At 41.4% G+C, this 15998-nt stretch overlaps 1 protein-coding gene across 1 annotated transcript in view; it reads left to right on the plus strand.

The window, feature by feature from the left end:
- The window catches only part of CNBD2 (cyclic nucleotide binding domain containing 2), a 55251-nt gene that overhangs the window by 16251 nt on the left and 23002 nt on the right, over positions 1 to 15998 (plus strand). Inside the window, exons 7-9 of the mRNA XM_065893291.1 lie at positions 173 to 311; positions 9564 to 9678; positions 15788 to 15965. Coding sequence (XP_065749363.1) covers positions 173 to 311; positions 9564 to 9678; positions 15788 to 15965 — 432 coding nt within the window. The remainder of the gene's footprint in view (positions 1 to 172; positions 312 to 9563; positions 9679 to 15787; positions 15966 to 15998) is intronic.

Consider the following 15998-nt stretch of genomic DNA (forward strand, 5'->3'; position numbering starts at 1 on the left):
ACAAGTGACAGGAGATCGGCTGCAGGCTAGGCTAGTGAGCAGGGTGGGCGTGAAATCTTCCACCTCAGGCCTTTGTAAGAGCAGGAGAACATATTCCTTTTCTGGAAATTGCTAAGTGCTGAGCCCCCTTGGTGACGGAGGGCGATGAAGTCTAACAGGCTTTTCCCCTCAGGAAGATGGATCTGTTTCACTCCTGGTCCGATGAGAAGCTCTGGAAGCTCGTAATCCTGGGGAAGATAGAGAAGTTCTCATACGGGCAGCTGATCTCAAAGGACTTTGTAGAATCGTCCTCCATCGTGTTTGTGTGTAAGGTAAGAGGTCTGGGGTTGGGTGGTGAAGCTGGGAAGAGCATGCCTAATCTAATGTCCTGTAGCCAGGTGACCGGCAGAGCCCTGGCCTTCAACACATCTTTTTCTGAGCGCCCACATCCTACTTAAAAAGGCAAAGGAATGTCCATTGACAGGTGAATGGCTAAAGATGTGGCACATATATACAATGGAATATTACTCAGCCATAAAGAGAAACAAAACTGAGTAGTGAGGTGGATGGACCTAGAGACTGTCATACAGAGTGAAGTCAGAAAGAGAAAAATAAATACCGTATGCTAACACATATATATGGAATCTAAAAAAAAAAGATGAACCTAGGGACAGGACAGGAATAAAGAGGCAGATGTAGATAATGGACTTGAAGACACAGGGAGGGGGAAGAGTAAGTTGGGACGAAGTGAGAGAGAGGCATGGACATATATACACTACCAAACGTAAAGTAGAGAGCTAGTGGGAAGCAGCTGCGTAGCACAGGGAGATCAGCAGTGCTTTGTGACCACCTAGAGGGGTGGGATAGAGAGGGTGGGAGGGAGGGAGATGCAAGAGGGAGGGGATATGGGGTTATAGTATGCATATCGCTGATCCACTTTGTTATACGGCAGAAACTAACACACCATTGTAAAGCAATTATACTCCAATAAAGATGTTAAAAAAAAAAAAAGACAAAGGACACACTTTGGCCTCCCTCCCTCAGAGGGTTGCTGTGAACGTTAAGATATAGCTGTTATATTACAAAGAGGGCAGGTGTGGGGAGGGTACCCCCTTCTTCAGCTCATATACATGTTTATTTACAAACAGATACATATTTAAATTATGCATTTGGCTCTTGAATTTTAATGATGCCAGGTCACTTATTTATTTATTTATTATTTCTTTTTGGCTGCATTGGGTCTTCGTTGCTGCGCACGGGCTTTCTCTACTTGCGGCAAGTGGGGGCAACTCTTTGTTGCGGTGCGCGGGCTTCTCGTTGCGGTGGCTTCTCTTGTTGTGGAGCACGGGCTCTAGGCGCGCGGGCTTCAGTAGCTGTGGCACTCGGGGTCAGTAGTTGTGGCTCGCAGGCTCTAGAGCGCAGGCTCAGTAGTTGTGGCGCATGGGCTTAGTTGCTCCGTGGCATGTGGGATCTTCCCAGGCCAGGGCTTGAACCCGTGTCCCCTGCATTGGCAGGTGGATTCTTAACCACTGCGCCACCAGGGAAATTTCCAGATCACTTTTTATAATTATAATCTCTAAATTGTAAAAGTAATACGACCACGTTATACAACTTTCCAGGAAGAGGGACAAATGAACTCATTACCACAGAATAGATTTCCAAAACTGAAATTGCTTAGCATCACCATTTTTATGACTCTTGGAACAACTGCTTTTCACAAGGAGGGATCCACTTTCTCTAGCTCCCAACATCACACAACTTTGCGAGTGCCACCAACCTCAGCCGTCATTCTTTCAAAAGTTTTTAAATTTAATATGTGGCAATTACTGCCTCACTGAGGATTTAACTTATGTTTTTCTCTGATTACTAGTGAGGTTAATCATGTTTGTTTACTATCTGAATTTTGTGTTTTGTGAATTGCTTTATGTCCTTTGCCCCCTGCTCTGTAGGTTCATAATGAAAAAAAAATTTAAGGAGGTTGATATTGTCATTATTCCCATTTTACAGAGGTGGAAAGGAAGGTTAGGTGGCTTGTTCAAGGTCATGCAGTTGATGAGGGGCAGAGGCAGGGTTCGACCGAGGTCTGTCTGACCCCAAAACTCTTCTTCCCAGAAGCTGGGACTTGGGATTTATGTTGACCTTTCCATCAATTGTTGACCCTGCTCAAATCCTAAGTAGTTCATCATCATCATCATCATAAGAGTCACTATTTTTTTTGAGGCTCTTTGCTCCTGTGCTAGGAGTGCTACTAACATCATTAATCTTTTTTTTGTTTATTTTGGAATAGGTAGTACTTCACATGGTTCAAAATTCAAAACATTCACAAGCGTGATGTCTCCCTCCCCTCTCTCTCTCCCAGAGTATCCCTCCCCAGGGACCACCACCAGCACCAGTTTCTATGTCTCTGTCCTCCACATGTTCTCCCTCTATACAGGCAAATGCGTGTGTATATGTTTTTTCCTTCTTTTTCTTAAGTGGTGTTATCCTATACAGACTGTTCTGCACTTTGTTGTTTCATTTAAGAGTATTTCTGTAGGTTGTTCCATATCAGTACATAAAGAACTCATTCATTCTCTTTTACCACTCATGAGTATTTTACTGTATGGTTGTGCTTTATTTTTTTATATATTTATTGGAGTGTAATTGCTTTACAATGTTGTGTTAGTTTCTGCTGTACAGCAAAATAAATCAGCTATATGTATACATATATCCCCATATCCCCTCCCTCTTGTGTCTCCCTCCCACCCTCCCTATCCTACCCCTGTAGGTCATCACAAAGCATCGAGCTGATCTCCCCGTGCTGTGCTATGCAGCAGCTTCCCACTAGCCATCCATTTTACATTTGGTAGTGTACATATGTCAATGCTACGCTCTCACTTTGTCCCCGCTTCCCCTTCCCCCTCAGTGTCCTCAAGACCATTCTCTACGTCTGCGTATTTATTCCTGCCCTGCCACTAGGTTCATCAGTACTGTTCTTTTAGATTCCATATGTATGGTTGTACTTTAACCAGTTCCCTAATTGATGGATATTTAGGTTATCTCAACGTTTGCTATTTCAAACAGTGCTTTGATGAATAACTGTGTACCTAGTACCATTCTATCATAAATCTTCACTGTAGCTCTACCAGGAAGATATTATTATTCCAAGTTTGCAGATGAAGAAGTTGAAGCTAAGATGCCTTAAGAAAGGCCACGTAGCTAGTAAGTGGCAGAGCCAGAATTCTGCCCCAAGACGCCCATATTTAATATCTCCTGTATACCTGTTGCCTACATATTAAGCCACCACAGACATTTGCCAAGTTTTTGCCAAGATCATGACACAGTGGCCCAGGCTCTGGAGGGATACAAAGGTGGAAAAAATTGGTTTTCTGGGGCTTCCCTGGTGGCACAGTGGTTAAGAATCTGCCTGCCAATGCAGGGGACACGGGTTCGAGCCCTGGTCCGGGAAGATCCGGGAAGCAGTTAGCCCATGCACCACACCTACTGAGCCTGTGCTCTAGAGCCCGCAAGCCACAACTACTGAGCCCAAGTGCCACAACTACTGAAGCCCGCGCGCCTAGAGCCTGTGCTCTGCAACAGGAGAAGCCACCGCAATGAGAAGCCCATGCACCGCAACAAAGAGTAGTCCCCGTTTGCCGCAACTAGAGGAAAGCCCATGTGCAGCAACGAAGACCCAACGCAGCCCAAAATAAAATAAATTTATATATTAAAAAAAAAAGAAAAGATTGGTTCTCTCTCCTTATATATCTTCTCCACTAGATTCTGAGTGTAGACAAAGTTGTCAATGCCGACTACCAAGTGATTAGTACAAACTCTGTGAATTACAAGAATTCAGGATGGGGAACTCTCGAAAGGCTGAAGGCTCCAAAGAGGGCTTCCTGGAGGACGTGAGGTGGGAGATGAGCATTGAAGTATTGGGCCCTTAGACAAAAGTAGGGGGCAAGATTGGTTGTGTGCTGGAGCTGGCTCTTCCTGGCCTGAGAGAGCTGATTGTTAAGTTCTCAGGAATTTTGCAAGTCAGTACACATGATAATTATTAAAAATTAAATTATATAAACCTACAATTAACTATTGAAAACAAGGGTAATAACTACTGAAAAACTTATCATTTCCTGGATTTATTGCGTTTTACTATTATCTATGGTCTTGAAGTTACTTTTGCCCATCGTATCCATATGGTGGAAATCTCTACCATTGTGCACATCTCTTCTCAGTTCCACGTGCAGTGACTTCCCATTGGTAGCTGAAAATCGACCATGGTGGGAGTATGTACACAAACAATGGAAATAGGCAGACGCTTTAAGTCAGGTCTTGATTTATGGCTTTGCTGATTGTCTTAAGAAAGCTATAGAGAAAATGTTTATAATGCAGATTAAATTTCAAAGTGGGCTGGGTCTGTAGCCATTACATTGTAAAGAGCAGAAAATTAAGGAAATGTTTTCCAGTATTTAAAAATGATTCATCATAGATTCATCATAGAAGTTGTATAATTGATGAACAGGTGAAGTTCTGATAGACATAGTGTTAAAGCTAAAAGAGGTTTTAATTTAATGAATATAATTTATAAGAGGGTGAGAAATAGTTTACCAGTAGAGTACAAGTCAGACTTAATAATATTAAATTTATAGATTGGGATGCAAATTCATTTGTCAAATTATGGTTGAATTGTGACTATAGACTAGCCACTGATATGAGTTCAGCCAAAGTCAATAAAAGCATTCTGTGAGAATTGATTGGCTATATGGAATTTCCAATAAGAGTGTGGTATATTTTATTATTATTTATAAATTGTGTGTAACACACCGTTCATAACAGTAAAATGTATAGATGTGCATACATTTTACCCAAGAGCCGGTTGTTTCAGCATCACCAGGGATGTGTTTGTGTTGTGATTTTTGGGTTCAGTTCCAGAGAACAGTCAAGTCTAGCTAATGCAAGCAGGAAGGGATTTACTGCGGGATGTTAAATGGCTAACAGATTTACTGGTGAGGGGAGACCTGAAGAAACAGGCTCGACTGAAAATGACTCCCAAACGACTCCAAATCAGAGTTCAGAACTGGACTGTCACTGGTGCTGCTGCTTCTGCCAAGTTCAGGAAGCCACCGTCTCCACTAGCAAAGTGGATGTCCCACAGTTCCAAAACCAAGCCTTGCCCAGGTGTACTGGATTGGTGGAACCCAAATCACATCCAGAGCCTTAGCTTCAAGGTACCTTGGGAGATGTAGTGTTTGGTTTCCAGCCTCTACACACTAACACTAAAAGGGGATTGGATGCACAGGATCTGACCCAGAGGAGGGCGAGGATGAGGATGAGGTCCTTGCCAGTGGAGGGGGCAAGAGTTTGATAAGTTTGGAGAATCCTGATGGTCATGTGAGGAGAGGTGGGAGAAAGCCTAGAAGAGAAACTGGTGGTGGAGAGCCCTGGAGGCCAACCTGAATAATTGGCCATTCTTTCTCCCCCTGATATCTGCTTCCTCTTTCCTAAAATATTGGGGTGATTGCCTCCAAAGCCAAGAATGCCATGTGTCTGCAAATTTAACTCTAAGCTCTTTTGATACTGTATAACCAGAAACGATGGGGGAGATGAGCAGTAAGGGATATAAATTCAAGACTTTCTTTACTCAGTATGATGGTTACATCCTGACCAGCAGAATGTTCTTAATCTGGTTTAGCCTTCATTTCTTTATCTGTAAAATGGGACTGTGTGCTTACTTCATAAAGTCTGTGAGGATGAGATTAGCTCAGCACATGCTCACTCACCTCAGTCACCCTCTAACCCAGTGGTTCTCAAAGTGTTGTCACTGGACCAGCAGCGACACCTGGGAACTCATTAGAAATGCAAATTCTCGGGCCCACCCAAGAGCTATTAAACCCAAAACTCTGGGAGAAGGGGCTCAGTAATCTGTGTTCTGACAACACTGACATCTGCTTCTGGGTGGTTCTGATGTGCACTAAAGCTGGAGGACCCCTGATCTAAGGGAAGAGTTTTCAAATTTTGGTAAGCATGGCAGAGTTCTGCCTCACCCCAGAAATTCTGCTTCATTACCTCTGGAAATCTGCATCTGAATAAGCGTCACAGGTGATTTCTAATGCTTGAACTTCATTCTGAGAAAAATAATACAGATGTCACAAAGTGACAGCAGGTAGAGAGCCTCTTGCCTAGCAGATGAGTTGGTTTATCCCTTGTAGTGTTTTGCTAAAACCTGATTTAATTGTTAATGCGAAGATTCTATATAAAAGTTCTGATTTCTGGCTTCTTTTGAATATTCAGAAGATCAGGCTATGTTCTGGTGTGGCTCCTCTGGCTGGAGTTGAAGTGCACCTGCCACCTCTAAAGGGACTGCTCTTTTTTTCTCATTTTAATTTCCCACCTGACCAGCTGCTTAAACGTTCATCTGCTAAAAACAGTTGTCCCGACTCCTGTAGTTTACTGATATTGCCACTAGAGGGAGAAATCAGCATCGGGTGGCTGTGCATCCTTAGGGTCGCGGCAAAGTTGGAGAACATGATTTCTGCTAGCATTGCAAACATAACTAATGCCCATAATCAACTCATTTTGAACAGTTTATCACTTGGGACCGCATGGTGAAATTGTTTTTTCCACAGATACAGATGCGATTAAAGACACATGAAAGTCTTTCCAGAGAGAACTGCTCATGTGTGTTTCTCTAGTAACTGCAGTTCCTGGTGGATAAATGTTTGTTGAATGAATGTTGAAAAAAGCTCCTAGCACAATGCCTGGAATATAATAAGGGCTTATTAAATGTTTGATTTCTTCTTCTCCTTCCTGTTCAGCAGTAATCTATCTTGAACCTTAACCCTTTATAATGTGTCTTTTAGAATTCCTACTTAAAAAGATTAAGATTTTATAAAGTATGAAATGCATAAGAAAAATGACGTATATTTCTTGCCTCTCAGATTAGAAAATATTAAAAGGGTTGTGAAAACCCAGTTGTCAATGTACTACAAAGATGTATTACAACAGGTTCTGTTATGCACTGTTGGACAGAGTGTAAACTTATCTAACACTTCCAGGGGCTTCCCTGGTGGCTCAGTGGTTAAGAATCCGCCTGCCAATGCAGGGGACACCGGTTCAAGCCCTGGTCCGGGAAGATTCCACATGCCACGGAGCAACTAAGCCCGTGCACCACAACTACTGAGCCCACGTGCTGCAACTACTGAAGCCCGCGTGCCTAGAGCCCATGCTCTGCAACAAGAGAAGCCACCGCTATGAGAAGCCCGCGCACCACAGTGAAGAGTAGCCCCTGCTCACCGCAACTAGAGAAAGCCCACATGTAGCAATGAAGACCCAATGCACCAAAAAATAAATAAATAAAATAAGTAAATTTATTTAAAAAAAAACAACTTATCTAACATTTCTGGAGGGCTGTTTGGAAATATGTATCAAAATTTTAAACATGCATAATACCTTTAGGAATGAATCCCAAGGAGATAGTCAAGCATAGGTATTATATTAGGATAAACTGGATTAAGCCACAATTATTTTTAAAATCCTCAGATCTCAGTGGATTAACAAAGTATGTTCCTTCCTCCCACTACCTGATCATAGCAGGTCAGCAGGAAGCCTTACTCCTCATGGTCACTCAGGGACCCAGGTCACATGGAGACATGGGCCCTTCTTGACCCATGATTCAATGATCAATAGAACAGGAGAAGGTAATATTGAGAGTCAAGTGATGGCTTTTATTTATTTATTTATTTAGGCCTAGCTGAGCGGCTTGCAGGATCTTAGTTCCCCAACCAGGGATCGAACCCGGGACCCCCGCAGTGAGAGCATGAAGTCCTAAGCACTGGACCACCAGGGAATTCCCTGGCTTTTAAAGTTTCTACGCAGGATTATCACAAGTCACTTTGCTAAGGAAATTGGCCAAAGTGGTAAGAAGGCCATGCCTAATTCAAAGGGGAGAAAAGTATAATCCTGCCGTGTGCCTGGAAGGAGAACTCAAGTACTTGCCTTAATGACCACTATGGGCATTAAGATGTAAGTACAAGGTTATCAGTTAAAAGTTGCTGTCCACTGCAGGTCACAGTATTAATAGTCTAGAATTAAGCAATCTAGTGCTAGAACAGCTGTCCTAGGAAGTCATCAAGAACCCAGACCCCTTCTAGCTTCTCCCTTCATCGTCCACAGTTTATGGCTTTCATCCTAATGGTGACAGTATGGCTGTTCCACCTCCAGCCATCACATCTGAGTTTCAGGCAGAAGGTAGTGGGAAGGATAACCATAGCTTTCCTTGGAGATTTATCCATCAGTCTTCCACTTATATCTCATTAGCCAGAATTGAGTCACTGCCAACCCCACTGTAGGAGAGTTTGGAAAGGTGGTGAGTTTTTTTAAACTGGAGATTTTGTTGTCCTGAACGAAATCAGAGTTATATATAATACTGGCAAATTAGAAACAACTAAATATTAATCTTCAAAAATGTTTTCTTGAGGTGTAACATATATGCAATAAGGACCTCAAATCTAAACATTTACAGCTTGATGAATTTTTACATATGTATACCCCTGCGTAAGCATCACCCAAATCAAGATCGAGAACACTTTCAGTACCTCAGAGGCTCCCTTATGTCCTTTCCCAGACAAAATGCCCCCACACAGGTAACCACTCTTCTGACTTCTGTCACCACAGATTACTTTTGCCTATTCTTTAACTTTGCGTAAATGGAATCGTATCGTATGTGCTCCTTGTGTCTGACTTCTTTTGCTTAACTGAATATTTATTTTTAATTTTATGTAAATTATGGCGTACATAGAATAATATGCAATCATTAAAAACAATAGCATAGAACCATATTGCTTGGCATAAAAAGATGTCCTTGATATATTATTGAGCTTTTAAAAAGGTTACAAGAGTCTGTTTTACATAAAATGACTTATTTATGAAAAATTGTATTTATACATCTTATATGCTTAGGGAGAAGAGTTTGAAATAACATTCACCAAAGTGTTACCTTTGTTATTTCTGGGTGTTAGGATTAACATAGTTTTAACTTTCTCTATGTTCTTCTTTGTTTGATTTGAATATTTTTTAAACTTTTAGTTTTGGAATGATTTTAAATTTACAGAAAATTTGCAAGAACAGTTCAAAGAATTCATGTATAACCCTAACCTGGTTTCAACAATTACTAACATTTTGCCACATTTGCTTCTATATATATGTATATTTTTTTCCTGCCTGAATCATTTGAGAGTTAAGTATCATTCATCGTATTCATTTACCCCTATATACTTAAGTGATTATTTTCTAAGATCAGAAATTAACCACAGAATAATTTTTGAAATCTAGGAATTTAACATTGATATAATATATAATCTATAGTCCATAGTCAGTTTCACCAATTGTCCCAATAACATCCTCAATGGTGATTTTTTGTTTTTTTAGTTCTCAGGTCTCTTTAGCTATTTGAATTTTTTATGATGAGTAGATAACATTTTCATTTTTAAAAAGGACCTGAAACCACTTGCATTAAGCAAGTAAAACAAAAGAGAGCTTATCTTCAAAGCCCAGCCTACCTGGAGCTGGGGGTTGACCCTTCTGCTCGTGTCTCTTGACGTGTCCAGGGCAGCTGTGAAGTGCTGCAGTTGATAGACCTGGCGACCTCGCCCTTCTACCACAAGTGGATCTGGCAGCACCTGCAGCTGATAGACGACAGATCTCCAAACACCCACCTCAAGGGTAAGCCGACATCCACATCCGGCAGCCCGCAGCACGGCAGGGGGCGCCTGATCCTGTGGGTTCTCAGTGCCTGGTCCACAAAATCTTAGAAATCTAGAGCTGGAAAGGCCTGGCAGGATAGACATCCTTCTTCTACCAGCTGTGGAAACCTGGTCCACGTGGCCCTCCGAGGTGAGGCTCCTGCCCACCCCTGCAGCCAATTTCAGCCTTTCCCCTTTGCTTCAGGTTCTCACAGGGAGAGGGGTGGAAAAAAGAGAGCTTGGAGCTAGACAGAGCCAGGTTTGAATACCACTGATTAGCAGGGTGATTTGGGTGAGTACTCAAGCCTCTGGGCCTGGTGCCTTGGGGTCTGTCGCTGGTGTCGTGGTTAAGAGCATAGGCCCAGGGCCAAGCTATGATTGAATTCAGGGTCCTTCTCTTACTAGCTGTGTGGATACTGGGCAAATGATTCCATGTCCCTGCACACCGATGCCCTCAGAGTGTGTAAAATATGACTCATGGTCCCTGCCTCATAGGCTTGTTATAAAATTAAGCAAATGAATATATAATGCTCTTAGAACACTACCTAGATGCATTAGTATATAGTAGATGTTCACTCTCATCATCACACAGGTTACTAGGAGCGCTGAATCAGATCATGTGTGCACAGGGCCTGGGAGGTGCTCAGTAAATTTCAGCTCTCTTCTCATGTCAATTCTTTTTTTCTCTCTTTTCCATTGCTAATCCACCAGAGAAAAAGCCTCATCCCACACATTTCCCCCCCCCCATTTTTTTTTTTTTACTGTGGCAAAATACACATAATGTAAAATTTACTATCTTAACCATTTTTAAGCACACAGTTCAGTGGTATTAAATATATTCTTTTTCTTACCTGCCTTCTTTTGGACTCTTTTGTATGATGCCATTTCATTTTCTCTGTTGGCTTATTAGCTCTAACTCTTTGTCCTTTTATTTTAGTGGTTGCTTTATAGTTTGTTGAACATACCTTTAACTTATCACAGGCTACCTTCACGTGATATTATGCCACTTCACATACAGGATCAGAACCTTATGACAATATACTTCCATTTCTCCCTTCTCAGATTTTGCGCTGTTGTCAAATATTCTACCTTCACATATGTTAAAAACCTTACAATACACAGTTGTCACTTTTGCTTTAAACAATTATCTTTTAAATATATTTAAATAATAAGAACAAAAGTATTTTATATTTACCTATGTGGTATCATTCCTGATGTTCTTCATGCCTTTGTATAGGTCCAGATTTCCATTGTACAGTTTCCTTCTGCCCAAAGTATTTCCTTTAACATTTCTTTCAGCTTTTCTATGTCTAAAAATGATTTTGTCTTAATTTTTAAAAGAAATTTTTTGTTGGGTATAGAATTCAAGGTTAGCAGGGTTTTTGTTTGTTTGTTTTTGCTCAGTATTTTAAAGATTTGCATTAAAGTCTGTCTTCTGGCTTGCGTTGTTTTCAATAAGAAGTCTGCCAACCTTCTTATCTTTGTATAACCTCTTTGTATAACTTTGTATATCCTTTGTACGTAATAATGCCTTTTTGCTTATGGCTGTTCTCTTTTCTTCCAGTTTTATTGAAATATAATTGACATACAGCACTGTGTAAGGTTAAGGTATTATACAGCATAATGATTTGACTTAAATACATCATGAAATGATTACCACAGTAAGTTTAGTGAACATCCATCATTTCACATAGATACAAAAGAAAAAAATTTTTTTTTCTTGTGATAGCTCTCAGGATTTACTCTCTTAATAGCTTTCATATATAACATACAGCAGGGTTAATTATATTAATCATGTTGTACATTACATCTCTATTACTTAGTATTTATCTTATAAGTAGATGTTTGTACCTTTTTAAAAATTTTTATTGATTTATTTTTGGCTGCGTTGGGTCTTTATTGCTGCCCGTGGGCTTCCTCTAGTTGTGGCAAGCGGGGGCTACTCTTCGGTGTGGTGTGTGGGCTTCTCATTGCGGTGGCTTCTCTTGTTGCAGAGAATGGGCTCTAGGCATGTGGGCTTCAGTAGTTGTGGCACGTGGGCTCAGTAGTTATGGCTCACAGGATCTAGAGCACAGGCTCAGTAGCTGTGGCTCATGGGCTTAGTTGCTCTGCGGCATGTGGAATCTTCCCGGACCAGGGCTTGAACCCGTGTCCCCTGCATTGGCAGGTGGATTCTTAATCACTGTGCCACCAGGGAAGCCCCAGATGTTTGTACCTTTTGACCACCTTCATCCAATTCCCCCTCTGCCCTACCCCCTGCCTCTGGTAACCACAAATCTGATCTCTTTTTCTATGAGCTTGTTTATTTTTGAAGGGTAATTGACCCACGACACTATGTTAGTTCCTGGTGCACAACATAGTGATTTGATATTTTTGTACATGGTAGAGTGATCACCACTGCCTTGCCCTGGTTGGTTTAAAATTTTTCTCTTTATCAGTAGTTTTAAGGAATTTGGTCACACTGTGCCTTCACAAAATTTTTGTCATGTTTCTGTTCTTGGGGTTCATTTAATTTTTTGGATCTTTGGGTTTATATTTTTCATCAGATTTGGAATGTTTTGACCATTAAAAAATTTTTTTTTCTATCTTTCCTTCTTTCGCCTCCACTTTGAGGACTCCAATCACATGCATATTGGACTGCTTGAAGTTGTTTCACTGATGCTCTATTAATTTTTTGTTGTTGTCTTTTTTCTCTCATTTTTGATCATTTTTATTGCTGTGTCTCCAAGTTCAGTAGTCTTTCTTCTGCATTGTCTAATCTGCTATTAATCCCATCCATGTATTTTTCATTTCAGACCTTGCAGTTTTCATATCTAAAAGTTTGATTTGGGTCTTTTTTTTTTCTTAAATAATTTCCATGTCTCTGCTTAATATACACACAATTTCCTCTTTGGAATACAATTATTATAATAACTATTTTAATGTCCTTGCATACTAATTCTGTTATCTCTGTCATTTCTGGGTCAGTTTCAGTTTATTGTTTTTTTCTCTTTATATGGTTCATATTTTCCTACTTCTTTGCATGGTTGGTAAGTTTTCACAGAATGCTAGAAACTGTGAATTTTGGGTGCTACATATTTAAAAATTCCTGTAAATATTTTTGAGATTTGTTCTGGGATGCAGGTAAGTTACTTGGAAATATTTTGATCTTTTAAAGACTAGCATTTAGGCTTTGGTAGGTAAGATCAGAGCAGTGTTTAATCTAGAGCTAATTTTGCCCCATTCATGAGACAAAGCCATTCTGAATATTCCACAGGTGCCCATGACTTGTGAGGCTTTCTATTCTAGCTGTTGAGAACAGGAACTATTTCTGGTCCTGTGTGAACTCTGATTATTTATCCCTCTAAACATTTTGGGTGGTTCTTTCCCCAGCCTTGGGTAGCATTTTTGTATCTATTACTGCGTAACCAATTATCCCAAAACTTAGTGACTTGAAACAATATTTATTATCTCTCAGTTTCTTTGGGTCAGAAATCTGAGCATGGCTTAGCCAGCTGCCTCTGGCTCAAGTTCTGTCGTGAGGTTGCAGCTGTCTGCCAGGGTTGTGGTCTCATCTGAAGACTCACTTGAGAGGGACCCACTTCCAAGTTCACTTACGTGGCTATTTCCAAACCTTGGTCCCTCACCTTGTGGGTGTCTCTACAGGGCTGTTTTATGACACGGCAGCTTGCTTCCCCAGGAGTGAGAGAGAGCAACACAGAGTATACCCAAGGCAGAAGCCTTTTAAACCTAGCCTCAAAAGTGATATCCCATCACTTCTGCTATATTCTATTTATTAGAATCAAATCCAGCCCACACTTAATGGGAGGATAGTACACAAATGTGTGGCCATCAGGAGGTGGGAATCACTGAGGGCCATCTTAGTGGCTGCCTAACCACTAGTGGTTTCCTAACATCATTCATGTATTGCTCAGTACTCAGCTGAGACCAAAGGGGACCCTCGGAAGATCTTCAGAGTTCTCTCTTTGTGCAACTTTCTCCTTTCTGGGACTCTGCTCTGTGAACTCCAGCTGCCTTGTCTTCCCTGGACTCACTTCTGTCTCATTAATTCAGAGAGATTGCTGGGCTCCTCCTGGGTTTCCCTTTCCGGCACCATTGCCCAGAAGGTCTCCAGGTGGTCGGCTGGGGCAATAGGAGGGCTCAGCCCATTTGTTTTCTATCTTGCAGGGATAATGGTTCTTCATGGCATGATGCCCAGTGTCATGAAAGCCACGTTTTTCATGTATTTAGCCCAGTATTTTATTAGTTTCAGGTGGGAGAGTAGTCCCTGTTACTCTGTTTGGCTGGAAGCAGAAGTCTAGATCTATGGTTCTTAATAGCTGAGTTTTATTCTCTTGTATGGATATACCACAATTAAACCAATTACCTTTTACAGATATTTTGGATTATTTCCAATTTTTTGCTATTACCCTACTGTGGTGAATTTCCTGGTGTGTTTATCTTTGCATACTTGTGCACAAAAACATATTGGATAAATTCTTAGAATTACTGGATCAAGTATTTGGTCCAGTGTGTACTGGCTATGCACATTTAAAATGTTGATAAGTATTGCTAAAATGCCTTCTAAATAGGTTGTACTTAGGGCTTTTTTATATATGCTTTGTTTCTCTAGGCCTACTCCTTGTGTAGTTTGAGTTCATTTCTATTAACATTAATTTTAATACTAACACTGGAGAGGTTTTTTTTTTTTTTGGTCATGCTGCACAGCTTGTGGGATCTCCATTCCCCGACCAGGGGTTGTACCCAGGCCACGGCAGTGAGAGCCCAGGATCCTAACCACTAGGCCACCAGGGAACTCCCAGAAGATCTATTTTTTAAATCAATATCATTAAGGTTTCATTTTCATACAATAAAAGACACACACTTAAAGTGTGTAGTTCAATGAATTTTAACAAATTTACATCTGTTGTAACCACCACAGTCAAGTTATAGAACATTTCCATCACCCCCAGAAGTTCCCTTATGCCCCTTCCCAGTCAATCCCTATCCTTCACCCCTGGCCCTGGGCAACCACCGATCTGCTTTCCATCACTATAGGTTATGTTTGTCTTTCCTAGGGTTTCATGTAAATGGAGTCCTATAGTATGTACTCTTTTGTATCTGGTTCCTTTCACTCAGCATAGTGTTTCTCAGTGGTATTCTCTTCGAGCTCTTTTTATTTTTTAAAAAAATTTATTTTATTTATTTTTTTGGGGGGGGGGTTGCGTTGGGTTTTCATTGCTGTGCGCAGGCTTTCTCTAGTTGCCGTGAGCAGGGGCTGCTCATTGCGGTGGCTTCTCTTGTTGTGGAGCACAGGCTCTAGGTGCATGGGCTTCAGTAGTTGTGGTGCATGGGCTTCAGTAGTTGTGGCACATGGGCTTCAGTAGTTGTGGCACATGGGCTTCAGTAGTTGTGGCTCACGGGCTCTAGAGCGCACTCAGTAGTTGTGGCTCGTGGGCTTAGTTGCTCCGTGGCATGTGGGATCTTCCTGGACCAGGGCTTGAATCCGTGTCCCCTGCATTGGCAGGGGGATTCTTAACCACTGCGCCACCAGGAAAGCCCCATGTTGGAGATCTTTTTATTAATGCTCACAGAGGACCTATTATGTTCCAGGCACTGTGTTAGGCATAGCACATACTTTATCTGTAATGCTTACAATAGTCCTAGGAGGATTCCAAGAGATTGAGACTTGTCCAAGGTTCTATGGCTGGTCACCTATTTTTTATTGCTCCCCCTGCCCCCAGTCCCAGTTTGAAAGCCCAGATAAATGTGATCTGTTAATGGAAAGACATGAGCTTTGAATCAGAAACACCTGAGTTCAAATACAAGCTTCAGCCCTTTCCTGGGTGTTAAACTCTGCTTCTCATTTTCTCTCTTAAATTAGGCTAATGACATTTGTCTAGATGTAATGGGTGTAAAGGCTCTCGGTCAGGACCTGGCACAGAGGGACAACAGTGGAAGCCACAGTGTTTTTCTTTCCTGTTTTTCTTAATTCCCCTGTGCATCAGACTAGCCACACAGGAGATTGTGATATACCTCCAGACACCTCCAGCACAACCCTCACGTATGCAAAGACCCATTAATGGGTTTTCCTGTGCTTTCTCTAATAGATCTGTCTCCTGTGGAGAGATTTAAGGAATTCCAGGTCAGGTCATATCCTGTACAGGATTTTAGTTTTCTGAAACTTCTGCATCTCCAGAAAGCCCAGGAGCAACAGGGATCCAGCTTCAGTAGGAAGATTAAAACTTCTGGAAATACTCTCCCAAAGACTTTGGGCTCAAAGATCAAGTAAGCTTTGCCCTTGACAGACAGAAGGGTCCA

The sequence above is a fragment of the Phocoena phocoena genome, chromosome 15 (genome assembly GCF_963924675.1).
Source record: "Phocoena phocoena chromosome 15, mPhoPho1.1, whole genome shotgun sequence".
Lineage (NCBI taxonomy): Eukaryota > Metazoa > Chordata > Mammalia > Artiodactyla > Phocoenidae > Phocoena > Phocoena phocoena.